At 52.8% G+C, this 27,050-nt stretch overlaps 1 protein-coding gene and 1 non-coding gene across 3 annotated transcripts in view; both read right to left on the bottom strand.

Annotated features, from left to right (window-relative positions):
- Positions 1 to 1,235: 1,235 nt before the first annotated feature.
- CYTH1 (cytohesin 1) overlaps positions 1,236 to 27,050 on the bottom strand; it is a 41,000-nt gene continuing 15,185 nt past the window's right edge. Inside the window, exons 2-13 of one of the 2 annotated variants that reach the window (XM_021680940.1) lie at positions 20,873 to 20,955; positions 19,468 to 19,532; positions 17,895 to 17,961; positions 17,479 to 17,597; positions 17,109 to 17,189; positions 15,680 to 15,792; positions 14,587 to 14,735; positions 14,070 to 14,181; positions 8,850 to 8,926; positions 5,846 to 5,917; positions 5,084 to 5,238; positions 1,236 to 2,235 (exon numbers count right to left, since the gene is read on the bottom strand). In XM_021680940.1, coding sequence (XP_021536615.1) covers positions 2,157 to 2,235; positions 5,084 to 5,238; positions 5,846 to 5,917; positions 8,850 to 8,926; positions 14,070 to 14,181; positions 14,587 to 14,735; positions 15,680 to 15,792; positions 17,109 to 17,189; positions 17,479 to 17,597; positions 17,895 to 17,961; positions 19,468 to 19,532; positions 20,873 to 20,955 — 1,172 coding nt within the window. In that variant the 3' untranslated portion in view covers positions 1,236 to 2,156. Of the gene's footprint in view, positions 2,236 to 5,083; positions 5,239 to 5,845; positions 5,918 to 8,849; positions 8,929 to 14,068; positions 14,182 to 14,586; positions 14,736 to 15,679; positions 15,793 to 17,108; positions 17,190 to 17,478; positions 17,598 to 17,894; positions 17,962 to 19,467; positions 19,533 to 20,872; positions 20,956 to 27,050 lie in introns of both variants that reach the window. The other variant, XM_021680943.1, reaches the window with a different exon arrangement.
- Positions 12,595 to 12,698, bottom strand: LOC123326768. The gene has a single exon (XR_006541311.1). It is a non-coding gene; the product is annotated as a U6 spliceosomal RNA (small nuclear RNA).

The following is a 27,050-nucleotide window of genomic DNA, read 5'->3' on the forward strand; positions in this document are numbered from 1 at the left end:
CCACGTGACCCAAACCGGCAAGCAGCAAGGATGGGAACTCGCTGTTGTTTCAGGGGCAGGCCCAGGCTCGTCCGTCTGCCTGTGTTCTGGGGCGTCTTCCCTGCCTTCGAGGGCTAGCTCACTGCGACTCCTCCCCGGTGCTCCACGGGCTCACCTGGAGATGGAGGTACTGAAATTCCACCAGCAGAAGACACGTTTCTCAATCTTAGCTCAGAGCTGGAGGTTTGCCGTTCGTTTCTTCTTCACACACAAGGGGCGATGAGGAAGCTGCTTTTTGCTGTGTTCTCCTTCACAGAAGGCAGAACCTCCTCCCCACTCCCAGTTTATATCCTTGCTGGGCCGCAGAGAAAGGTGCAAGCCACGGCCCGGCCCGCGCAGGCCCGCTGAGCAGGACCTCCCTGCTCCGAGGTCGCCCTGGGGAGGAAAGGAGGCCACATACAGCAGGGGTGCTTTGGGCAGATCTGGAGTTTATTTGCTGCAGTCCCTTGGTGCTAGTTTACAATGCAAAAAAACCAAATGAACAAAAAACAGTTGGAATAATAATTATAATTTTTTTTAAAACCCTGTCAACAACTTTCAGTCATTTCTTTATATTTTATATTTTGACAAAACTTTTTTTAAACAAATACAAAATAATCTAAAAGGAGAAAAACTATACATGGATTATTTACACCTCTGATAAATAGACGAATACTGACGCAGGTGCCTCTCCGTGTAGTATTTGTGAGAACCAGTGCAGGGGACGCGGCCGGCGGTGGGGCCCCAGCGGGCCCAGACCTCCCCCATCCCCTTAGGAGCTCCGGCGCGAATAGGCCCGAAGCCACTCGAGGGAGGACCGGTGTGAAGGGGACCCCCAAAAGTCCCCCCCGCCTGCACCCCCAATCACGCCCTTGCACAAAGGCCATCTGCAGAGATGCCCGCCTGCCCTAATGGAGTCGGAGGAACGGGGCTCCCGCTGCCCCAGAAGACCGGCGGCTCTTCGCCTTCTTCCGTGAGGCCATGTGGGAGTGCCGGGGTGGCCCGGGCCGGCCGGGGCGAGCGGCAGGAGCGGCCCGAGAGTCCCTGAGAGAAGAGCAGGAGGACGCTGCGTTCCGCGGCTCCCTTCACACAGTAAGTTGGGAGGGCGAGGCCAGCGCACGCAGGCCTGCAGGGGAGGGAAGGACACGAGGCCGGCCCTGTCCCCCTGGTGCTCCGCCTGCCCCTGCCGGGGAGATGAAGGCCCCCCCCCCCCCCCCCCCGAAATGGGCAACAGTAGTCCAGGTCGGGTCCCGAGTCGAGGCGGAAAAAGCTGAAGACCTAAGGTGATCAGTAAGACCTGCTCCTTCCTCTAAAACGAGGACTGCAGCTCTGGGGGAGGAGGAAGAACCACGTAAGAAACAGGCCGTCCCGAACCTCGGCGGGGACTGCCGTCCTCACAGTTTTGGTTCCGGGGTACTTAGCTCAAAGGAAAATGCTGACTTTGCAGTTTAAAGCCCAACAAGGAGGAACTCTGAAAAACAGTGACCGTCCAGCGATTCCCTTCTCCCCTCTGCGCCCCCGACACTTGGAACTGAGAAGGGGTGGCTGCTGCCCGCCCGCCCGTCCCACCGCCCGCGCCCTCGGGCTGCTGAGAAGCCGGCTCCCGCCAGTGGGCTGGGGCGGCGGGTGGGGAGGACACCCTCGGCGGCTGCCCGGGGAGCCTCCACCCCGGACCGGGCAGAATGCCTCGGAAGGGCTCTACTTTATCTTTTTCTCTCTTTAAAAAACAAAAATATATCTTTATAGTATGTGGCTTCTCTTCCATTCCACTTTTTTCTTAACACAGAATAATATATCGATGGGTGTATTTACGGTGCAGGGTTGAAGGCTTCTTCACAGGGAAATAACCAAGAGGTAAACAGCTGGCTTCGAGCTCTGCTATCAGACCTGCTGAGCGGGAGACTTGCACGGAGGCTGATGTGCTGGCGGGGGCTCTGTTCCCTCTCCCCCGTGCGAACTCCTACCCTTCTCCCACTTAAAAACAGATAGCAAAGCGGAAGCCAGTCTCTAGGAATTCGGGGTGATGTGCAGCAGGGGACAGCCCTGCTCGGCAGCCCGCCGCCCATCTGCGGGGGGGACGGGAGGAAGGACCCGGGGCCTCGCACGCCTCGCACGCCGGCACCGCTCGCTGGGCAGACTCAGTGTCTCTTCGTGGAGGAGACCTTCTTCTTCCTCGCGGCCAGCATCTCGTAGAAAGGGTCCCTGCTGATGGCTGCTCTGGATGCACGGAGGGGAGAAAACAGAACAGACTGAGGAATGGCCCAGGAGACAGCCCGTGCAGGCACTCGCCGGCAGCACCGTGCCCCCCGCCCCCGCCCCCGGCACGGCAGAGGCCGAGTCAGTGCGTCAATATTCACCGTGTCCACACATGACTTAAGGGACGAGCCTCAGAAGAGGTACGTGTGACGAGATAATTCTGTTTCTACCTAATAGTGGATTTAGGTTTAGGAACAGAGTATTACACACTCTTATCGTATTCTAGCCCAAAAGACAAACGTGCTACTTCGATCCACAATGACAGCGAGCGCCACACAATCCATGGCACCCAGCGCTCTGACGGCCGCCACGGTCTGTAACCACGCAGCCTCTGCGTCCCGCGCACGCACCGACTCAATGACCGAGGCCACACGCGGGCCGTCCACGCTGTCACGGGGCCTCGGGGTGTGGCCGGCCAGGCCCGTTCTGTGTCCACGGCCCGGCAGGGAAGGAGCTTGCATGTGCCCTGGCACTCCCCCAGAGGCCCCAGCATGGGACGGTGACAGCAGGGCCACTCCCGTGCACCTGTTCTTCCCAACCGCCCAGCACATGGTGCCGCGAGCGCACTGAAGCTCTTCCAGAGCGGCCACACTCGAAGTGCCCGCGATCCCAGCTGACCACTGGCTCTGCGCCTGACCAGGGGAATGACAGGCCCTGCAAGCACACTGGGGCCTATTCACCAGAGGTGACAGGTCCCCGGGAAGCATCTCCACAGCTCCCTGGGGCAGCTAGAACCGACAGTCCCTGGCACCTGTCCCAAGGGGACCTTGCCACAAAGGCCTCAGTTTCAGTCTCGAGAGCCAAGGATGCTGAAGCAGAGCGCTGCATGGCCATCAGGAGTGCGTCTTGTGGAGTCACAAGGCTCAGCTCTGAAGACCAGCAGCACCTCTGTGGCTCTGAACAATTTAATTCGCCTTGCTGTGCTTCAGTGTCCTCATCTGTAAAATGGGGATGACCATGTTTCCCAGGCTGCGGTGAAGGGTGAGGACATGCTACCCGAAGCGCATAAACACGGTGTGCAAATTCTGCCCAGTAATGAGGCAGCACCGGGGCCCAGCCAGGACCCGAGCCAGCCGGGGGAGGCCAGTGCGCACCCTCGCTCAAGGACTGGACGGCTCCAAATGCGACCTTCAAGAGCACCCGGTGGTTCTGGCTGTAGGAATACAGACCACGTGGAAGACAAAACGCACAGCCACGGACAAAACCACAGAACAGCGCGTGGGGAAGGCTGCGCACGGCCACGCACCACTCCAGGGAGACACAGCAGAGCCCAGACGGGACCCTGCGCACACACAAGCGTGCGGAAACTGGAGAGTGTGCCTGAGACTGGCTAACCAGCTATTCACCCGAGAGAAGAAAGTTACATCCTTTCCTTCAAACCATACGCTAAAAATACATTTCATAAGGACGAAAGAGTTAAGTGTTTTTTTAAAAAACATATGGTAAAAAAAGAGTGCAGGGCACATGGATGAGGGTCACTTGCTGGCCAGGATGCCCAGACCTCAGTGGAGGCCTTTAAAGTTTTCCTTTCCATTCCTTAGTTACCACACGGTGTACAACAGAGTGAGTCAGCGCTTCCCACATGTCATGCGTGGCGGGCTCTGGAGTCTCATTACTGGTATTGACAGGGACACAGTGCAGCCTCGTCCATGGGATGAGGGTCAGAGGGCTCACATCGAGGAGAGGAGCTGCCAGAGTCACCACATGACCATGTCTCACCCCAAAACGTCCTGGGAGCTATCCCCATCACACCAAAGGGGCAGGGGGAGTGCCAGTCTCCAAGGAGGCCAAGGGTCTGGCAGGAGGGAACTCAGCACCGGGTGGCCTCACCCCAAACCCACGTGCTCCTGCCCGGCCCGACTCTTCACTGTAGGACTTCCAAGCAGACTCCCGTGGAGCCCATCACGTGTCTTTGTTCAGTCATCTGTTTGCTGTTTAACCCTGGCCAGACCCTGCACCGGCTTCAGCGGCGATACCAAAACAACCCGAAACTCGAGCGCTCCCCCTCAGGAGCAGGCCGTGGCCAGGGCGGGAGTGCGCCCGTCACAGGGGGAATGCAGGGCCGCAGGGCCTCAGATCACCGGGTCAGGGCGGCCTCCCTGGCCTCCGGGGAAGTCACACGCTCTCAGAACAAACTGCCACCGAGACAAGCAGCCAGGCCATGCCCGCAGGGGTGATGGCCATCTGGACAGGCTCTGGAAAGTCCGGGGGGGGGGGGGGGGGAAGCTCTAGCCTGTCATCACCCTCGCGCTGTGCCGCTCAGCTGAGCAGGAGGTGCCAAGCCCTGGGCCTGTGGCTCCGTCTACGCCCGTGGAAGCCTGAGAATACTTTTCCCCCTCTCAGACCCTCAGCCTCCCCAAAGCACAGCGGTCAATGGTGGGGGTCTATCCTGTGACTCTGGGCAGTTTCCTCACCTGTAAATGGTACAAGTCTCCCCGGAAATGATAAAACATTAGGATTACTATCTCCGCCAAGCTGCCGTCCTGACCATGAGGCCTGCTTCCTAAGACGTGGGCCGACCAGGTGAACCAACCGCACCTGGGGCTGGAAGGCACCCGCCCTCCCTGGGCCGCCAGGAGCACTCCGGGAAGCCTAGACCCGAGACGCTCTCATAAACGTGCGGTCACGGTCATGCATCTAAGGATCCACCGAAAAGTAGTCTGGGAATTCCAGTCAGACTGCCCTGAGGATCTCAGGTGGGAGCCAAGGAGAGGGGCGGGCGGCGCACCCAACGGCTGAAACGGTCCCTATCTGAGAGGTGAGAGCCCTGGTCGGGTGAAAGCACAGCCACGTCTCATCCGCCACCTACTTGATGCATTTAATCCACTCCTCCTTCTCCTCAGGCGTCGGGGCTGAGATCCGGTACACGGTGTGGTTCCCTTCCACGACCCGCCCGTCTGCCTCCGTCTTACAGGCCTTGATGACTTGGTCTTTATTGTCGGGGATATAAAGCTCAAAGCAGTTCTGAGAATCACAAGAGAGAGGGAGAGGGTGTCAAAGATCTGAGAAAGCTGCCGACCAAGAACAAAAAATGTCAGTTTCTTCCTCAAAAGACTCTTCCTTCCGACCTCCATGAAGCACAGGCAGTATGTGTTTTCCTGTGAAGAGGAGCCTCGTGGTGGAATCGTGGAGAATGAGGCTGTATGTCAATAAGCCTGATTAGCAGAGACAGCAGCAGGTGCATGCCCGCTCCACTCCCAACAACACTCCGGAAACACGGAGCGCCGTAGGTCACACGGACGCCTTCCAGAGCCCACCCCGCAGCACTGGCACATTCCGAACAAAGGGGAGGTATTTGTAAGGTGCCGAAGGTCCTGACACGAGCAGCCCAGTCACAGCGCCTGCTACGGCCTCTTAAGGAGGGACAATTCCATCCCTCATGGGACTGTCCGCATGTGACATGGAAGCACCTGTCATTACAGCCTCATCTCTGGCTTCAACACGAGCGATCATTTTAAAATCAGGCATGACACTACTTTTCAGTTTTAAGTAAATCTTGGCAATTTCAGTCGTTTTCAAAGAACTGCTACCCCCCCTCCCTTCTGTCCTCTCCCGTACCCCACATACTTACTGGCTTTTTGGAGTCCTCTACCTCCCGGATACTCAGATTCTCTAAAGGGATAATCCCACGGGGCTCCTTGTCCTGCAGAACAGTTGCAGAGAGAAAGACCTCACCGCGGGGTCAGGAGCACGCAGTCCACCGCGTTCCTCACCCACACGTCACCTGGGCCCTTCTGCTCTTCTCCCCTGACCTCGAGCTCACAAATCAGCTCTAGGGCCCACACCCTAGGTTCTAAAATCAGAAGAGGGCCAGGAAGTGTATGGGTACACGAATCCCTGTAACTGGGGGCCTCTGCAAGGAGGATGCCCAGGGGAGTCTCGGCACGTGTCCTGAAAGAGGGGATGTGTCCCAGAGGAGCCCACGGGAGGCCCTCCAGCAGGGAGCACGGCAGCCTCTCTCACACAGAAAACCACCTCGCTTCTCTGCCTGGCTCCCGTACACATCTCTTCAGCCTCTGTTCCAGGGTCGGCAACCCCAGAAAGCCCTGGCCTCGGTCCGGGTGCCGTGCTCTGTGCCCTCAACGCCTGGGACTGTGGTGTGTGTGTGTGTGTCCTCATTACCTCCTGCCCCATCGTCCCCCTGTCCAGAACAGAGCAGAGCAGATCTGCCATGCCCTCGCCCCCACGGCCCTCCTCCAGCGCTTCCCATCCCAGCAAAGGCCACCACACACACACACCTCACACCTCCGTCTCCGGGACATCCAGCCACACAACAGCCCAAGACTTCGTTCCAAGGCCACCAGGGTAGCTGGGCTAAGCCCCGGCACCACGCTCCCTACAACAAATGTTCCTGCAGCACTGTGCTCTCTCCATTTGCAGATGCAGGTTCCTCTCCTTTTCAGGGAATAGTCCCGTAATCAATGGTATCTTTGAACACGCAGGTGCGGATTCTCCAGTACTGGGATCATCTTTCTCAGTCCTCCACAACTGGTTACCTCTCCCCTAATCGTTTTCATATTTGTCTTTTTCAGATGCGATCTCTGTGACTGTTCCAAACCTTTCCTCTAGGACGGTGATTTTATTCTTGGGTAATCTGTTCCACTCCTTACAGTTTTTACTTATTATTACATAAGTCATACATCAGTTACAGTCTACATACATCACGCTTGTGTTCTGGCCCCTTCCATGGTCTCAGGAGAGAGTGGTGAGCGGAGGGCAGGGCCGGCTCAAACACTTGCCGTGCTCGGGCTCCCCGCTGGGACCGCGGCCGTCCTGTGTGGGGGTGGGTGGGCTGCTGGCAGGCGCACCCCGTGGACAGCTCTCCCACTGAGTTCACAGCCCGGAGCCCTCACTGCCGCTGCAGGAAATGAGGCCCACTTTCTCACCTTCCCGCTTCGCAGTTCCTACCCAGCGGCAGACAGGGTACTGCTCGCCAACAGGAAGAGGGCAAAAGCCCTGCCCTGTTAGTGTCTCCTGGATGCAGGGCAATGAGGAGGCGGTGGGGCTCCGCGGGGCAGGGCTCCCCTCCGCTCGGCGCCCCCAGGCCGTGGCCTCTGTCCCTGCTTTCGGTGGCTGCGCTGCACAGAGGTAGTGGTCGCCCTTCCTTCCCGGGCTGCCAGCGCCCCCTCCTGCCCCTGGATTGCCCGCACTGTGTTAGGTGCCTGTGTGTGGAAACTCTGCCTACCGTCCTAACTCTGGGGCCCCCGCGTCTGCAGAGACACATTCTCTGATGCCTGTGGCCCAAGACAACGCCACTGAAGGGAGTGTGGATTCAGGCGATGCCCCCACAGTCAGAATCGGGAAGAACCACGGCGTTCTGGAATCGCACACATCACCACTGAGCCCACTCCCAAACTCAGGGCATATTGCTTAGATGTCTGTGTATGTTTCGTTTTAATCCAAAGCATAGTGAAAAAATCCCAAGGAGACTTTAAAGATGCCACCAGTCTAGGTATCTTTGAGAAAAAGGCAAACTATGGGCCAGGCGGGGGTGGGAGGGGACAGAAAGGAACGTACTCAGCTGTTGACAGTGGCACTCTGGGGGCGAACAGCAGGAAAATTACTGAGCGTCACAATGAGCAGCCCGTGGCAGCGAGTGATCCCCACTCCCTGCGTGAGAAGCTACATCTGCACAGCGTCCAAGATGACGGAGCGCCACAGACGACGGCCACCTCACCCAGGCACATGCCAGTGTCCTGGTTCCTACCGAGGCTTACATCCCGGACTCTCACTTATCATCCAAGTCCCACCATGCTCTACACGCGTCTACACGCATCGGACACGATCCTTCCGAATCTCCACGGTCTCAGTAGGATCCATGACCTTTACTCAGTGAAGACCTGAGCCCCACGCTGCCGAGCAGAACGGAGCAGAACGGAGACGCGAGAAAGGATCAAGTGACAGGTGAGCAGCTAGTGTGAGCCCGGCTGGCCAGGCTTGCTGGGCGCTGCACCAGAGGGAGCTTCGATAAAGGTCTTACTTATCAGTTTTATTCTCACAGGCGCTTATTATGAAAGAGACTTACATGTAACACCTATCTGTGTCGTGACTCCATTCCCGCTGAAAACCAACAGAACTTCCATGGTTGAAGAAAACTTCAAACTCCAGGTAATTCCCAACTTCCTCCATTTCACTTAACTTCCTTCTCCTCTATTACGTCTTTCACCCCTGGGCTGCTTCTCCCAAATGCAGAAAACCTGAATACTCCACATGGTGATTTTCATCCCCCTTTCAAGGGGTCACAGACTCTTTCTTGGCACCTGACCCACGTCCACTCTTTCCAGCTCGGCTCTAAACCCCATCTCTAATGCCGTGTGTAATGCCGGGCTGCTGCCTTCTCCTGGCCAGGCTTCTCTTGCCCCAGTCCAGAGCGGCCGCCAGCCACCACGCCTTTGGCAGGATGCCCACATGATCTCCAGGGTCCCTGACTCTGGGGTCTGTCCTAGCTCCTCCTGTTCACCTCAAGTCTCCTCCCAGCCCTCCGCAGGGCCTCCTCTAAGCACATCTGACTGGAGTCGTGCATACACGGAGGCCTGGCCCGCCCTCAGTCCCACGGTGGACCAGCAGATGCTCACCGTCGTATATTCAAAGTAGTAAAGGCAGTTGTCAGTCAGAATAAACCAGCGTCTCTTCCAAGTCTTGACCCTGCCACCTGCAGAGCAAACAGAGATGCATGTCGGACAGGAGCCAACTGGTCCGTGCAGCTCCATAACACAGAACCCCCCCCTCAGAGAGCACGAGGGAGGAGGAAGCGAGGGGCAGGGCACCCAGAGAACACTGAGACCATGGCAAAGTTTACATCGGTAACAAGACACAGAGCCAAAACAGAAGCACCTTTCACAGAGTGAAAGTCTGTGGTACAAGCAGAGCAAGCAAGTCAGGTGGCACCTGGAGATGAACTCAGGACAGTGGGATGAGAGCATGGCGCAGGGGAGGGCACCCCGGGCAATGAGGACACGCAATGCACATCTGACTGGGCTGGAGCGGTGCCAGCAGCTGTTGGTGTGGTGGAAATGGGCCAATGGAAGAAAAAGAGGGGAGACGGGCAGCCCCGGTCCCAGGGCACTGTGAGGGCGCCCAGCCCAGGGCACATACATATGCAGGGGTTCATCAGACATGTTAACCCCTTCACAATCAAATCTAGAGTTTTCCCGGAACGTGGAACCCAAATCCCTGTGGTTTCCCCCTCTACCCCACCTTCCTGATTATAGTGAATTTCTATACTGGCTTTCAGACCCTGGGCCAGTGTCCTACAAATGAAGTTTCCCCGGAGTCCTGGATGAGACAAGGCGGAGTTCCTGCATCGGGGAGGAACCCACCAGTGAGCAGAAGAAGCGCTCAGGAGGTTTTCCAAGCCTGGACTTCTCACCTGAGCTCTGAACACGATGAGCTAGGGGAGGGGTCGCGGGCCAAAGGAGCACGGATGGTGGTGGCTGTGAGCCCCAAAGGCCCCCACCACCTCCCTGGTGAAGCAGCAACGCTGGGGCCGTGAGGCTATGCTCAGGACACTGGGGAGGGAGGCTTGGCTGTGGGCTGTTTCAGTGAAGCCTCCTCCTGCCCCCTGCACAGCTGTGAGCCAAACCCTGTCTTCGTCTGTTTACATCGGGGCAAGGGGCAGCTTTCCGAACATGAGCCACACAGAAGTCATGCAAAGGCCTTCCCGTGTTATGATATGCATGTCATTCTGTACGCACTTCTTACTGCCTCGACAGTATATGCTCTTCTTGCTAAGACTTAACCTCCAGGGATTATCACTTGTCTGATCTCCACCATGGGGTGCAGAGCTGGTATGACCTTAGTTAGTCATGCTTTCTCCCTCGTCCCTCAGCACAGGCAGCTGAGCCGAGAGCACGGGCGTGCTGCCATGTGCTCACCCCGGGTCTCCTGACGGGACGCCATGGCTGGAGCGTGCACGTAACATTACGGAGAGGGCGCACCCAGCGCTGGTCCCGGCATCGAGCAGGAGGCCGGTTGGGCTTTCCACTCCCTTTTATGGCTCTGTGTGGAGGCCTGAAGTCTCGGGGAGGCTAAGTGATCGATCATGAATTGCACAGACCCAGGGTACAGAGGCCTTTGCTGCCAGCACGCACACGCTGCCCACCCGCAGGGGCCCTGTGCTAGGACCGGCCCCCACCAGCAGCAATTTGCCAGTTTATGTGAGCGTGTGCCTCTGGTCCCTAAGGCCCTAGGGCATGAATTAAGAAAAAAACCACAGATGGAAATATGACATGCATGTAGAAAATGGGAAAGGCTGGGCAGGATCAAAACAAATGAGGAAGGAAAAGAAGACAAGGAATATATTTAGAACTGGAGCCAATATGTTATAAAAAGGAACCCCCCCCCGCCCCCACTTCAGAGCCTTGAGAAATCAGCTCTTCTACCTCTTGGGCCTTCATCCCCACGCAGGGCTAGGGACACAGGACACCTCAACCCATGCTGACTCCCATGCGCTCCCCCCCGCAGGACCACCCGGGGGCCCTCAGGGCTTAGGAGGTCATGGAGGAGGGGTCAGATGCGAAAAAGAAGAAGGTGGAAGGAAATCTCGAAAGCAAAGCTGGAAAGATCCCCTCCCTGATTACGAAAGCTTGATGACTCCCGCTGACAACTGGCTGTGTTACAGGGACCTCTGCCGTGAGAACGGCGGTCCGGGGGGAGCATTTCCATGTTGAAAGAAACAGACATGAAACAAGCAGACAGACCAATGCGCGCACCTAGGACAGTCCCTGTGGAACTCACAGGACACCTCCCACCCCCGATGCGAAGGCCAGGCGCCGACTTCCCTGGCACCGCCAAGTCCCCAGAACGTGCTAACGACTGTGGGCACTGGGGCTCTTCTCTGCGTGCAGCTCTCTGCTCAGGTAACGCAGCAGCACACGCCTGAGGAGCTCCTCCTCCAGGAACACATAACCCCCAAATCAGCAAATGGACAGGAGATACCAACAACATAACTAAGAGGCCAATTTTGGGTTTTTAACAATATTCACTGAAAAAGAGGAGGGAGAAAAACAAAACAGAACATGGAATACGGAGCTGAGGTCGTAACGCCCTCCCCTAATACCTAGGACTTCCGGGGCGGGCTTTTGGTCTTTGTCTTTTTTTTTCCTCCCAAACTTGGCATCCTTTGAGTTTAGGAGATGCCACTTCCCCGCTTCATGCAAAGGCAAAGGTCCCAAGCTGTCCCATTTACTTCTTGTCCTGGCGTGCTTTCTGATCAGGACATATTAGAAGCACGTGGCGCTGGGAAGTCAGACCCTCCTTCTCTTCCTCCTCTTCAGAAATTACTGTAATTCACAGGTGTGGTCAATTTGAATGCAACACATACAGATTATGCCTGGCCAATCTTTCTCTGTTTTTATAAACCCACTCTTAGTATGTTTTCTTGCGTTACCGCATTCAGTGAAGTTTAAATTACCCCACGACCTGGTGCCTAGCTGTCTGATGCACTACGCACTAGTCCTAAAGGGAAAAAACATGGACCCCTGATCCTGACCAGTTCCCTAGGGACTGTACAATAAGTTAGAAGCAGCAGTAACACTACCACCAGCAATTAAAAAACAAAATAACCAAAAATAACAAAATAAGAAAACGCTGCAGCAAGTACAGTGGCCTTGGCAGAGCGAGCGAGCAGGTTGGGGGGATTACATACCTCCTGGAGTTTGGGGCAAGGAAAAGGAGAGCCAAAATCATGGAAACATACAAATGAGGGAGAAAAGAAAATTAAAACAAAGAAATTAAACCAAACTCCTTAATCTTAAAGTGCAATGTATTAGTCATTCACATCTGCCCTGGGGAAGCCAAACATAAAATCACTAAGCGGGGCGAACGCCACTGTATGGCATGTGAATGGGGGAGCCCGTTTCACCTGCCACACACCACCCGGTGAAGGCGGGCTCTGCGGCACTCCCGAAAACCTGGCCCCAAATATGCTGCAGATCCATGCTCACAAAGCTAATGTTTATTGGCCTATCCAGAATCCAGAGCTAAGAGAGGAAAATTTGGGGGAAAATTTAATGTCTTTCTGCAGATGGCTGTCAGTTTTTAAGGTGTGTCTAAGAATGCACACACATATTCCCATGAATACATACGTACGTATGTGTGCACACAAGAATACACATTCTTACGGCTATATGCATACACGGACATACACACACAAATGCAGATGGCCAGAAGCCTGCCTTCTGCAGCACGTAAGTACACAGGGGTGATCCTAAGTGGCTACGATGAAAACACAGTATGGTTAGGGGTTTGGAGGAGCTTTAGAAAAGGTAATGCAATGACCTAAAAACAAGTCCCACATTTTGTTAATTTTTTTTTCCTTTTAAAAATATGGGATGCCTCATGAATTTACATGTCATCCTGGTACGAGAGCCAAGATAATCTCTGCACTGTTCTAATTTTAGCATCTGGGCTGTCAAAGCTAACACTCAGCATTAGCATTTAAACAAATTTCACTGGAGGGGAAGTAAATCTAAACTTGGATGTACTTTTTAAATTTCCAGTGGTTTTGCTTTCAGCTCGATCCACCTGGCAGGAAAGGTGCAGGGCAGGCTGGCTGGCTCTGGGGTTAGCAATTTTAGAACCCTTCACTTCAAGGATTCTACTGGCTTAAAGGCCTGAGAAATGTTGACCAACTCAAGAGCTAAGTCAAAACTCCCATTGGGGAAGTGGGGCTTTAAGGAGAATTCATGAATTAAGTCATTATATAGAAACACAAGGACTTGGGATATGCTTTGTAAAGGACATATAAATCCTACTGCTACCTGAACTCATCAGAAATTAAAACAGACTCCATTTCAGCACTTCCCAGAGGTTTCAGTCATCGCCAAGAGAGGAATGACTTCTAACTTCACCAGGCCTAGTAACCGAAATGGTAGAGGGGGATCATTCTAACAAGTACCTCCTGGTGATGAGGGAACCCCATGCATCAAAAGGCCAAGGCCGAAGAAAACAGAGGAATGTATCCCCTCAGGGCCAAAAGGGTGCTCATTATGTCCAGGGGCTCTCTCAGTGTTCTGGAACAATTAATGAAATAATCACATCCGGGCACAAATGTCACGAAAACCCTACTTTTCCTCTTGGTTACTCTATCACCTCCAGGCATGACCACAAATCTCAGCAACATAACCTCACTTTTGGCCGAGGGAAGAGGAATATTTTTAAAATTTTTTTCTGAATAAACAAAATCATTACAGTGGCTGATCTGGATTGGAAAGGAGGTTGGGGGGGCGGGGGGGGGGGGACCACTGCCCGAGAATGAGTAAGAGCGCTGTGGGTCGCATTGCAGCCAAAGGCTCAGGTTTGCCATGCATTCTGCCTGTGGGGAGCCAGATGCAGCAGGAAGTGATGATGCACTGGGGTGGGGGAGGCGGGAGCACCAGATACAAATCTGTGTGATGGGAAGTAGAGAGATGGACACGGCTGGCCACCCTCCCCGGGACGAAGAGGGCAGAAAAAGGAAAGGGACCAGGTTCTCCGGGAACTGCCTTGAAACAAAACCTGGCCAATCAATTCCAGAGTAAAAATGTGGAGCGCAAACCCATGGGAGCAGTATTTATGCAGAGCGAATCTGTACCCAACACTATCTCTATATCCCAAGGGGGCACTGACTGTGCATTCACTTCCTTTCCGGAGATGGATCTCGTCAGAACACTAGCAGTTCATACCAAAGTCTCTCCATAGTGCCTCCTATAACCAACCCCCACTCTCCCACAGTGCATGTACGTGCGAGTGCACGCACACATCCTTTCTTTCTCAGTTTCTGTGCCAGGAGCCCTAACCGAGAGTGCATTACTTACCAAGTTTCAATAGCCAGCCTTCCCGGTCTGGGTTGAAGAAAGTGTGAGTGAGGTCATTCCCATCATCTTCTGGGATTTTAAAGGGTTCGTTTTTTATGCTCTCATACAGATTCTGGGATAAAAGATGACACTGCATGTCTCTGGTTCTAGAAATATCTCTTCACCCCCCCCCTTTCTCTTCATTCATTCAATAAGCATCGGTTATGTGCCATGCATTTGTCAGGCACTGGGAACAGAAGAACATGACCAGTTCTGCCTTCAGGCAGCTCTCAGAGACAAAATAAATAAGGCACCTAATGGATAATTAAGAAAGAAAAGAAAGCAGCCTGACTTGCACTCACGCTTTTAGTTTCAGACTTATAAGCCACTTTCCCCTCCTGATTCCCCCGCTGGGCCTCACTACCAATTTCTTAATGGAAGTCACATAGTTAAATGCGTTTTATGAGCAGACACTCAGTGGAGCATATGTCTCTCTCCTGTCCCGAGTTTACCATCTTCTGGCTTAGAGCGAGCTCACCCGGAGCAGCTCCTCAGGCAGGTCTCCCCCATCGTTGATGCCGCGATTCATGGCGATGAACCTCTCCACAGTGGGCTTATCTTTGACATTGGGGTTGTGCAGGCTGGTGTTCAACATGATGATGGCAAACGAGAGGACGTAACAAGTGTCTAAAGAGAAAAGCAGAGAGAGGATCAGAAACATCCCCCCGGAAGGACCAAGAAACGTCTGATGAAATCAAGACGAAAAGCCATGCTCTCAAAAGAAGGAGACAAATCCACAGGTCTCGATGCCCTCCAAATGAAAGCTATATACTGCAAACTAAAAAGAGCAAGGCACAAAGTGCATCAAGTGTTCAAGACTTAAGCCTGATTATATTTCAGATTGCAAAAGGAGACCACATACACCCACACCTCAATCTGAAAAACAACACAATGTATAAAAAAGAAAATACAAAATACCTATAATCCCACTACCTGGTAACAACTTACTTTGCTTTATTACACAAATGTGCGGCACATCACAAATGTAGCTCACAGATGCATATTCTTAACAAAATTGGAATCAAAACAGATACATAGTTTTGAATCCTGCTTTTCTGCTAACCTTATTAGCATTTTTCCCATGTCAATAAAGCCTCTTTTTAAACACATAATTTTTATTTTTTAAATTCTTTCATAAAATTGGAGTATAGCAGACACACAAGTGTGTGCGCGTGCACGTAGACTCAAGAACATTTTGGGTCACTCCGCGCTCCCCACCGTAAATGTGCTCACCACCCGTCACCACGCAGCATGATTACAGTATTACTGACTGCACTTCCTAAGCTGTACTTACCAAACTTCCACTTACAAGATAAGTGAGCCACAGAGACGAAGAACATGACTTTTAATAGGTGCACATTGCCTACGTCTCAGCTACTCCAACTTACATTCCCACCCCCTTATTCCTACTCCCTGGACTTCTGGAACATTCCCAACTTTTTACTATCATAGCTACCATTTAACTCAATGTTCTTGGCATGAACCTAGGCCCTGTTGTTTTGGAAACTACCTAGTGCCCAGAAAGACTCGTGTGAAAGGCCGGCTGTCAGCGGGGCATGCGGCTGCCCTACCTGTGGACTGGAACACCCCAATATTACACTGGCAATAGCGCTGGGCAAACGCCTCCATCATCCGGTCAATCTTCTGGGCCTCCCCCGGCAGCCGGAAGCTCCACAGGAACTGCCTAAGTGGGGAGGACAGGTGTGTCACGGGGCTGGGGCTTGGAGGCACCGCTCACTTCTCCGGGAACGGGTGCTAAGCTTCCATGGGTTTTAATACAAAAGGGCAAAAGGGGACCCACTGGCATGGGGCTTCTTTTCCCACAGCTCTGAGAGCAGGTGCAAGCTTACAGTTCTACATCACGGTTCTCTTAGTCAAAGGTAAAGTATTTAAGAAAACGTGAAAAATTAAGATTTTCCTGTATAAGAGAATGGTTCTCCCCCTCAGATGAATACACAAGACTGAAATAGAAATAGTGCTCAGGTTAATGAGCTCCCATCTCCGGAAAACAAGATCAGGTGGCAGAAAAAGAGAAAATTTTTCTATCAGAATATTCACAATTGATCCGTTTAAGTCAAAGAGAGACCCATGGCCAATAAGTCTCACTGTGCTTTACTTTCACCTACCCAAACAGCAACACAAAAGTTGATGCTGTTGACACCCCTAGCAGCGAGGTCACTGAGGAGCAGTGTCTCAAAAGATTTAGTAAAAATGGGGGCACCCGGCTGGTTCAGTCGGTTGGGCACCTTGGTTTTGGCTCATGGGTCACAAGATGGAGTCCCACCTAGGGCACCACACTCAGTGGAGTCTGCTTGGGATTCTCATTCCCGCTCCCACCGCCCCTCCCCTGCCTTTGCACGTGTGTGTGCATGAGTGTGCACTCTCTCTCTCAAATAAATAAATCTTAAAAAAAAAAGATTTAGGGGCGCCTGGGTGGCTCAGTTGGTTAAGCGACTGCCTTCGGCTCAGGTCATGATCCTGGAGTCCCTGGATCGAGTCCCGTATCGGGCTCCCTGCTCGGCAGGGAGCCTGCTTCTCCCTCTGACCCTCCCCCCTCTCATGTGCTCTCTGTCTCTCTCATTCTCTCTGTCTCAGATAAATAAATAAAATCTTTAAAAAAAAAAAAAAGATTTAGTAAAAAAAGAAAATTTACTCTCCTTCTGAGATGAAGTGAACAGCTACTGACTTCTTATTCTAGGGCAGGGGATTAAAGGGCCTTCTAAACTGAAAATTAGAAAAAATTTCAAAATGTAAACATTCACCAATTTCCCAATGAAATTTCCCAAATGAAATGCATGAAGAAGAGTTTTGCAAAATTTGCCTTCAGGACGCGGTGTCATTCTGTTCTCTTTAATCATCCAACCCTCTCGGTCACAGGCTCTTCAGGATGTCCAGTAGAGCCCCCAAAATATCCTTTCACCAAAACGCCACACAGGACAGACGCAGCCTCAGAGACCGGCCTCTCCCACCTTCCAGGGTGCCCTCCCCAAACGCACTCACCGTAGCGCCTGGACAAGGTTAAGGTCAGTGAACTCATGTAACTCCACAAATGCATGAAGAACCTGGATATTAAACTCGTCTCTAGCAGGAAAAACAAAAGATGGGGGAGGGGAGCGGAAGTCAGACACCGAGCCTGAGAATCCAAGCCGTCCAGCCCCAGCCAGGATCTTTCCCTGCTGAGGCCCGCGGTCCCGCCGCCTCCACACCCAGTGAGGAAGAAGCCCACGTCCCTCTGTCCCCATGCCTCCGTAACACCAGCCACTGTTCCCCTGCACTCAGCCGCTTCAGGACAGAGCTCTCTTCGGGGACGGGGAGCATGCTGGCACTCCTGACCAAGCCGCTCTGCCACTGGCGTCCCCCTAGGCCTTACCTCTCCCCCAGGTAGTCACCAATGGCGGTTTTGTTGAGGCCTTCCCCTTTGTACAAGAACTGGGCAATGTCCTCACAAGTATTCTTCAGCAGGTCATTCTCTATTAAGAACTGTATCCCCTAGAAGACACAACAAGGATGCCAATGACACTCACCCTGGAAACCTCTAGGAAGGAGGGGAAAGGGCAGAGGAAGGACGGATGTGGGAATCTAGACACACAGGAGTATCTAATAAATACTTGGCAACGGACATGCAGGGTCAGGGGAGTCCCAGCTGGGGAGCCGGGGCTGAGGACGTGACAATGGACGTGTGCTCTACGGAAGGGCCGGAGCTGTGACGGACAGCCCCGGGCTCTAGCTGAGGCCGCAGCCACCCCATCTTAGAGCCGAGGGCTCCGGCAGCACCCTCTCACTCACCTTTTTAGGGTCCATGTTAAACTTTTTCCTGCCCATGGCTACCTGTTTGTTCCTCTGCATGTTTTTCCTGAAAAGCAACCAACACAGCCATGTCAGTCCTCCAGGCAGTCGGGAGGCTGGGAGAGACGAATGTCATTCCCACCTGCACCCACGGACTTGTAGGGGGTCTCGAAAGCACTATCAGGAGAGCGTGGGAATACTTAGCCTACGCGTGGAAGGTCAGCTGAAATCCTAACCCCAGCCCCACATCCATTTGTTCCTTCTACCCCAGGGCTTTTCTTTTAACATGACTTTTTAAAAAAACTTTATCCAGGTATCATGTACGTATCACACAATAGACCCATTTTAATGGTACATCTGAACGATTTTTAGTAAGCTTACGAAGTTGTGCAGCCATCACCATGACCGGGTTTAGAACACTTTTACCACCCAGCGAGGGTGTGCTGCGTGAGCGACAGGCTGCCCTCCCTGTGCCCGCCAGCCAGCGTGCCAGTGGCCTGCAGGTGGGGCCACGCAACTCGAGAAGGTCGTAAGTGCTGCCGGCACATGACGAGGACGCCGGCTCACCGACACCACGGACCCCAGGCCCACTCTTAGTTCTGGGCTGTCTTCTTATCACCGAGTTGCATGTGCTCTTCACCTAGATATTCTGGATACCGGCCCTTTTTCAGACACACTACTGCAAATGCTTCTCCTTGTCTGTGGCTCACCTGTTTCTTTTCATAGTATCTTTAAGAGCAGAAGTTTTAAATTCTGATAAACTCCAATGTAACCATTGCTTTAAAGCTACAATTTTTTTAAGTGTAAAGTTAAGAAAGCTATAATCCCAAACTGACAACAGAAAGCCTGGAAGTGATGAGCTGGCCATTTTCCGTAGACCGCGCAGCTTCACTAATCTCTAATGGCACCGCCCACACCCACTTAAAATAACAAACTCAAATGGTCTTAGGAAGCCAGACTGGGGACTTAGGCTTAGAAAAATACAGACATGTAGTGAGCTAGAAACAGCCCAGTTAGTGCATTAAGTACTTAGAAAACGGTCTGGGAACCCCATTCAAAACTAAACTCTGGAGGTCGCTGATGCTTCATGCCGGTACCCTGCGAATAGTCCCCGTCACGTTGCCCTATAATGCCCATGTCCACGCTCTGCTCCCAAGCGTACGGGAGGCACGAGCGAGCCCCCAGCTGCACCCAGACACAGCTGGGCGCTCCAGCCTTCAAAACTGGTGCGAGCAGCATTAAGCTTTTCCTTGACACAAAGGAAAAGCACAAACTACAACGCAAACACAGTGGATGGCAGAGGGAAGAAACACCAGTTCGCACAGTCATTTCAGGGCTGTTTCAGGTTTGGGGGGCCTTCGGAGTTCTCTGGTTCAACATCCGCAATAACGTGAGAGGCCCTCACCTGCTGGAGCCCCTGCACTGAAGCGGGGAGGACAGAAAACATGGTGACGTGTGTGCTTGCTAGGGACCGAGGACAGAAAGTGCTCCCTCCGTTCACAGGCCGCAAGCATAGGCCGGTGCTCGGCGAGGTCGCAGCCGCACCACCCAGCAGCCGGCTGGACGGACTCACCTTTCCTCTGTGGACCCGAGGTTTTCAATTTCATTAGCTACCTCTGCTATCTCATCCTTGAGCCTCTACAAAACAGACAGTCCAGAATTACCAGGAGGGGCCGAAGCAAGGGAGAGGAGCCCCTCTAACAGCTCCCATAACTCCCTCCATCCAAAAACAAGATAAAATAAACCAAAATCAAATAAAATAAGACAAATCAGAAAAAAAAATCTTTAACGTTTGGAAAATTCATTTATTCGACAAATATTTATTGGGCTCCTACCAGATAGTACACATTCCAGGGAATCCACAGGTGAAAAAGATAGCTCCTGACGTCAAGGAGTTTACTGTCTAGGGAAGCTTATAATCACAGACACTATGTAAAATACGTATTTTCCCACCGAAAGGTGGCTGCCTCGATCGGTCGGTCAGAGCATCTCGGCAGCCTGCGAAGCGAGTGTGCTTGAAGAGTCGGGATGAATGACCCACACACCCAGCCCGCCAGGCCAGAGGCGCTTGGGCTGGGCCAACACTGCCCCCCAGCGGCGGGCATCGGGAACATCCAACCCAAGCTCCTGCCTCCCCCACCGCACAGGTGTGGCAGACCCTCCGAATGGACAGTCCCGGTGAAGGGGGTTTGAGTGAAGAACTGCTAAGATTTCCTAGCATTTACCAGTGAAATAGGAATCTAAGAATTAGTGCAAATGATCAAATCATACTGAAGCCAACACTGGAGCAAGTCTTTCCACACTCTGCAGCTTTGGGGTTCCAGGGTATGTCCCCTCCCTCCCCTCCCCACCCCCAAGCTCCCAAATGTTTTACAAAGAATTCTACAAGAATAACATCTGCTGCCCCAAGGGTAAAATAATCCAACCAATGGCTTCTATGACTTATGTCCTACAAGGCTTCGCAGTTCCGCAAAGGATCTTAGAAACACTGATGAAACAGCGCTCGCTGGTGAAGCATCTCGTAGGAACAGGGCCTCATTTAACCCTGACAGCAACCTATCAACAGGTGCTTTCATTCTTATCTCACAGCTAAAGAAGCTGAAGTTCAAAGAATCCTTTTATCTGAGATCGCTCCTCTGGGAAGAGGCAGAGCCAGGACCGGACGTGGGTCTAGCTTAACCCGAAGTCCACGTGCCAAGCACCTGAGCCCTCACCCATGCCCCACTCGGCAGTGAGAAGCCCGCTTGGGAGTCAGCGGGCCTAAGGTCACCTCGTCCTGACAAGTGACCAGCTGGGTGAGGGCTTCACAAACCAGCTAACCTCAGCTTCCCTCTTCCCACCGGTGAAACCAAGGTGACTGTCAGGAACTACACCCTGCTCAGAGCTGGGCTGGGGTCAACTCAGAAGATGTCACGAGGAGACTCTTTGTAGAACAGGACACCTGTCACACCACACGTGTCACCGCTGTGACCTCCTACCTGAATGTCGGCCAGTAGCTCCTGCTTTCTCCGCCGGATGTTCTCCAGTTCCTGACGCTCCTCTACAGTCAGGTCACTGGGAACTACAAGAAAGGAGGGAAAAGTTACTAAGAAGGCTTTATCTCACCAAAAATAAACAGACTCCAGAGACCACAAAAGGACAAGGATGCCATGGAAGAAACCAGAAGCCCATTTTGGAAATGGGGACAGCTCTGGCCCCCATTCTCCCTCAGCTTCAGCAAAGGAAGAAAGCATCCTGCTCACAGAGAAAAGCTCGCTGAAGGAGCACTTGCCATGGAAACGCGAGAAAAGGCAGCCTGAGGTCAGATGAGGCTGGCCAGGGATAAGAGGGCACTGTCAGCCGAGCCCCGGCCATCTTCAGCCCTGACAGCGGGGACACTTCAGGCCCCCGGTGAGCCCGAGTCTCGTGGCCTCAGCCCCCTCACTGGACCCCCGCCCCTGACCGGAACCACTTCCACGACTCCCTGAAGTGGGGAGGGGGTGGTACTTGCAAAACAACGTGAACACTTTTGTGCCATTTCTGGAGGGGGAGGGGACAGACTAGACACGTACAGAGAAAAAAATCTAGAAGGATATACCCCAACTGAGCGCTCGGCTCTAGGGACTGGGTTATGGAGACTCTGCTCTCTGCTTTACATGCTTCTGACTATGTTTTCATGAGCTCTCATCCTGACAACAGAGTCACTGAGCTCCCGGTCACAGTTCTCACCACGAGACACGTCCCCCTCCGAGGCTGCACCTCCTCACCTACAGGAACAGGGGCTTGGGACAACAGCTCCCTCAGAGGACCCTTCTGAACGTGCTGGGCAAAGCCACGCGGTCAGAGGGGAACACAAGCACTCGTGTCCGGAAAGCCCGGGGTTAAATCCTGGCTCCAACCCGCCACACCCCACGTAGGGGTGCCTTACACAGGTCAGCCCGTCCGGGCCCCATGTCATCGGCGGTAAAGCAGGCACACGCCACCGCGGGCTGCCGAACGGTCGGGGTCCACCAGAGAAGGTGCCTCAGAGCCCGCCTGGGGCTTCACGGGAGCTGCAAACTGTTGGCTCCTGTTTCCTTCTGGGCAAAAGCAAAAGCAAAAGGCACCGGTGTGGCTGGACGGAAGGGGCAGCACGAGGATGCTTCTAGACTCAGCAGGGGCCTGCGTGAGTTAGAACCGCACCGTGATACGGTGACCACTAAGCACCTGGAACATGACTAAGCCAGACTGAGGTGGACTATATGTATAAAATACACGCCAGACTTTATACGAAAGGGTAGAATATCTCCTTAACAATACTTTATATTGATTACACATTGAACTCATTACTTGATAAATAAAATTTACTATTTTAATTGATCTCACGTGGGCTACGAGAAAGTAACGCTGCATTTTATGGCTCAGACTACATTTCTACTGGACAGCATGGACCTGGAACAACAGCTCTGCTTAAAAGCGCAGGACCCACAACTCTCTTTCTGTGACACTGAGACTTTACTGCATTCAGAGACCAGTTACTTTCCCCAAATATTTCATAAAAATCATGGAAGACAACAACAGGGTAGAAACAACAGACAATGATGTCTACAGCCACAGGTAAATCACCTCCATTAGATAAGCTGGCCTTTTTTTTTTAAGTAGGCTGCACCCCCAGCATGGAGCCCAACGCAGGGCTGGAAGCCACAACCCTGAGATCCAGACCTGAGCCGAGACCAAGAGTTGGACACTCAACCGACTAAGCCACCCAGGTGCCCCTAACTTTTCTTTTTTTTACCCAGCGTTCCCCTGACCCTTCTCTAGAAAACTGCCTTTTAAACTTCCCCAAGATGCACTAAAAAATGCATTTGCTATCACGACCCGATCTTCTCCATATACAACAGTACCAGAAATGTACCTTCTTCATGTGACAGCCCCTGACATTTTCTATCATTTTACCCTTCGTTTTCTTCCCAGTGGCTGTGAAATGTCCCAGCCTAACTAAGGCTCTGAGTCCTACAGTAGGAAGCACCATCATCAGAGGCTGGAGGGTTCCTGCGGACGACGGAAAGCCAGCCCAGGTCACCTTCTGAGAGTGACCTCGCCGCATCCCTGGGAACTCCGAGGGAACGCTCACCAGGGCTGCCTGAACCGCTGGGCCAGTGACAAGTCAGCTCCAGTTAGAGCGAACGCCACTCTGAGAAACAATACAGACTCCATTCTTGAGAAAAGCACACACACTTAAAGGAGTTTATTCCAGTTTTTCTGGATTTCACAGAGCAGATTTTCTAGTCCATGAAGACTGGAAGATCCCTTTAAGAAATAATTTCCTCGGGGCGCCTGGGTGGCTCAGTCGTTAAGCATCTGCCTTTGGCTCAGGTCATGATCCCAGGGTCCTGGGATCGAGCCCCGCATCGGGCTCCCTGCTCGGCGGGAAGCCTGCTTCTCCCTCTCCCACTCCCCCTGCTTGTGTTCCTTCTCTCGCTGTGTCTCTCTGTCAAATAAATAAATAAAATCTTAAAAAAAGAAATAATTTCCTCAGGTTCTAGGAGACAAATATTCATTCTAACATAACATGGTCTTGAAAATTTGAGGCAAAAGTTCATTTTTAATAGCTGTTCCAAGGGGGAGAGTAACCAGGCTGTGCTTGTGAAGCTTAACCAGATCAACGCGTCCCTACCCAAGCGGAGGCTAGACTAAGGCCCTCGGAATGAGGGTGATGAAAAACAGACCCAGCGTGTAGGAAATTTACATCTCAAGACTTGCTGTGTGCCCCGAGAAACCAATGTTTCTCATTCCAGATTGGGAAATCTCTGTGGTTGCTTTCTTTCGAGAACCTCAGCACCCACCCGGTCCAGGTTAGCATTCACACACGACCATTCTTCGAGAAGGTCATTCACAATCTAGTTTCTGTGTTACAAATTCAGAACTGCAGCCGATCCTCTACCTGCCAAGATACTATTCAGGAAACGGTAAAGGAACTTTTTAAAAGCTATAAACCTACAACATCGAAACGTCCAGGGAGAGGACCCACTGGCAGAAGAGATTTCAACTAACTTCTGGGACAGAGAGAGCAGAGTGCCAACTCCTCCTTCTGGAAGGCAAACTCTGCGGGCGCAGGGCCCTGGGGTGCCCATCACGGCCGTGTCTGCAGAGCCCGGCACAGTGCCTGACACAGCATAGACTGTGAATGTCTGTGCCCTCGGCCTAACAAAACCACTGAGCGGGCAGCTGAGCCGGGAGACCTGGTACCGCCCTTACAGCAAAGTCGGTTCACACCCAGCCAGACGAAAGCAGAGCCTCGCTACACACGAGGCCCGCCCCACACACGGAGCTCCCATTTAACCTACTGTCCACTGCGTCTTTCTTACACCCACAGAGATGGCAGAACCTACAGGCCAAATGAGAACCAGCAAGGCAGGGAACAGAAAACCCACCCTGGAGCAGAACAAAAGAAAACTTCAGAAGAACAGAACACTCTGGAAAAGGGACAGTTAAACAATACACTCCTGGAAATTAAGCCTATTTTTGTCCCTCAGCCTCCCCCTATCAAAAAGGGGTTAAAAGATAAAGGTGAGGCACCTGCAGAATAAAGAGCAAAAAAGACCTGAAGACAGAAGCAGAAATGGACTCACTCAGGAAAACAGCCATTGTAAAAACTCAGAAGTTGGAGGATTCAAGATGATCCTAAAGCCTCCATGAGCAGGAAGAGAAAGGAGGCGGCGGTGTAACAGCAGACTGGGAGACAGAGGAGGGGCTTTCGAGGGTCTAAATAAAAATGACTTTGGCCCTAGAATTAATTCGCAGTCACTGTGGAGGACAAAACAGAATCATTGCAGGCACAGGAGGACTCAAAGTTTAGCTCGTTCAGGAGGAGGAAGATGCGCGCATAAGGACGGGGAAGGAGCAGCCTCGGGAGCCGGAGGAGAACACACACGCTCTTGCACGTGGACAGGAAGCCGCCCGGCCACCCGCAAGCAGCTCATCCTAGAGAAGGAATGGGAAGACAACGGAGAAGTATTTATAATATGCGGAGGCACCCCGGGGCCTTCTCTCAACATAATAAAGAGGATCACTGGGAACACAGCAACAACTGAAGGGCATCATGAGCCGGCCACAGCCGGCAGCGTTCGGGGGAGGCGAGAGAGCAGAGTGCACTGGTCAGTGCTGGGAACGGCTCCCGAGAGAGCTCCAGGCTGAGCAGCAAGTGCATCCTGTGGGTGCTGTGCACGCTTGTCAACTTCTAGAGTCAACCTGCAGACGCAGCATGAAGGCTACTCTCAATCATGCCTTACCGATGGTGAAGGCCAGAACCAGGGAACAAACAGAAAGGCGGGGGGTGGAGGGTGTCCCCACGGCACCTGCTTACAAAAGCAGGGACAGAGGTAAAAGATCAACGAACAGGAAAACGAAGTTGTAAACATGTGTATGGAAGTTCCGAAAGTGAAAACAAAGGAACCAAAAACTGATAAACCATCAAAAATCGACAGTGAGAGTGTGAAGAGGAGAATGATGTGACGTGGAAGAGGTCAAGAGACCATCTCCGACTTGATAAAATCATCAGTGGGATGAGAATATGAATATGCACTTGGCAGCATCTACCAGAAGATAAAAGCCAGAAAAAGTTAATTACCAGCGGTTGCTTCTGGGGAATGGGTCTGGGAATAGAGAGATGGGTCCTTTGAACACTTGCTTTAAAAAAAATACACGAAGGTACTACTGCAATTTTTAAAAAAGATTTTATTTATTTATCTGAAAGACAGAGAGTGCGCACAAGAGAGCCTGAGGTGGGGCCGGGCAGAGGGAGAGGGAGAAGCAGGGAGCCCAGGACGCCAGGATCAGGACCTGAGCCATCTAGGTGCCAGCAATGCACTTCTAAAATGAAAAATAAAAATGTTCATCTATGGTTCCTAGAAAAGACAGGCCTTCTACGTCCTGGTGGTCAGGAGGAGGCAGCGGCTTGCTAATTTGCAGAGAGAATAAACAAGACGTGTATTCACAAAGGCTTCGATGCGGCCTCCTGACATTAACCACAGCATCTCTAAACCCCCGCTGCATTCCACCCTTAGCCACCTTAAATCACGGCGCTGCTTGCCTTAGGGTTCAGCAAACCATCTGAGAACTTCTTTTAAAGAAGGGCAGGTTTCCATCTCATCTTTCTAGAGTTCTTCCCTGAGACCAGGAAAAATCCAGCACCCTAACACACATACCTCCCGTGCTTAAACTCACGGAGGTAAGGTCACCTCGTCACTTCAAGCCCTCACTCGCACTGCCCAGGAGGAAAGTAAATGCCATGGAGAAAATGCTTCACTTCACCTAACAGCAGAAAGAATCAAAACCGTGGCTGGAGAGGGAGAGGGGTGAGCGACCCCCAGGATCCCAGGATCGGGCAGGCCGCGGCCAGGGCAGGAAGGGAAGGCACAGCTGCGCGCACCCCCCACTCCCCACGTGCCTGGAAAGCAGCCTGGGCTCCAGGAAGGGCACGTACCAGTGCCGTGGCTTTCGCTCGAAGCCATGAGGGCTAAACTGGAGAAGCTCGGCTGATGGGCCAGATGGCAGAGAAACAAACAACTCCCCCCCTCCCCCGGCTGCCACGCGCTGCAGCCACGCTTCTGTGCCAGGAAGCCGCCTAGGCCCCCTTCTCCCGAAAAGAATGGCAACCAGGGAGGCAGCAGCCCAAGCACAAAAGATGGGGAGCAGAGCGCCTGGGGGTCTAGAGGCCTCGGGAATTCTCTCCTGCAAAGGTTAATTTACAAGGTGTCCCCCTTCCAGCAAGGGGGCCAGTCCAGTCCCTCCCCAGTCCCTTGCAGGGGTTCCAGTTCAAGGGAGGGGATTAGAGTGCGGACAAGGGACCATTGTGCTCAGCTGTGAATAGAAAAGCCACACAAGGGAAGCTTCCATTTCTTTCTTTCTTTAAATGTTGCTCTGCAGATTTTACCAGTCGGCAGAAGCCCAGAGCTGAAATGTGCTCCATCCAGCACATACAAAGGAGGACTGTCTTAAAGGGACAGCTCCCATAAACAAGCACATGGCGGCAATTGCGCTCCGCTCAGCTGCTCCCCCTTCGGCCGCTCCCCCCCCACTCAGCAGCCAGGAGCAGGTGCCCAGCGATCGGCCATGAAGTTCAATCGAAAAAGCAGTTCTTCTGAGAGCAGTTTCTGCTCAGCAGGAACGCAGGCAGCCGCCTGCCAAAATGGACCA

Source organism: Neomonachus schauinslandi, chromosome 15 (genome assembly GCF_002201575.2).
Source record: "Neomonachus schauinslandi chromosome 15, ASM220157v2, whole genome shotgun sequence".
NCBI classification, from domain to species: domain Eukaryota; kingdom Metazoa; phylum Chordata; class Mammalia; order Carnivora; family Phocidae; genus Neomonachus; species Neomonachus schauinslandi.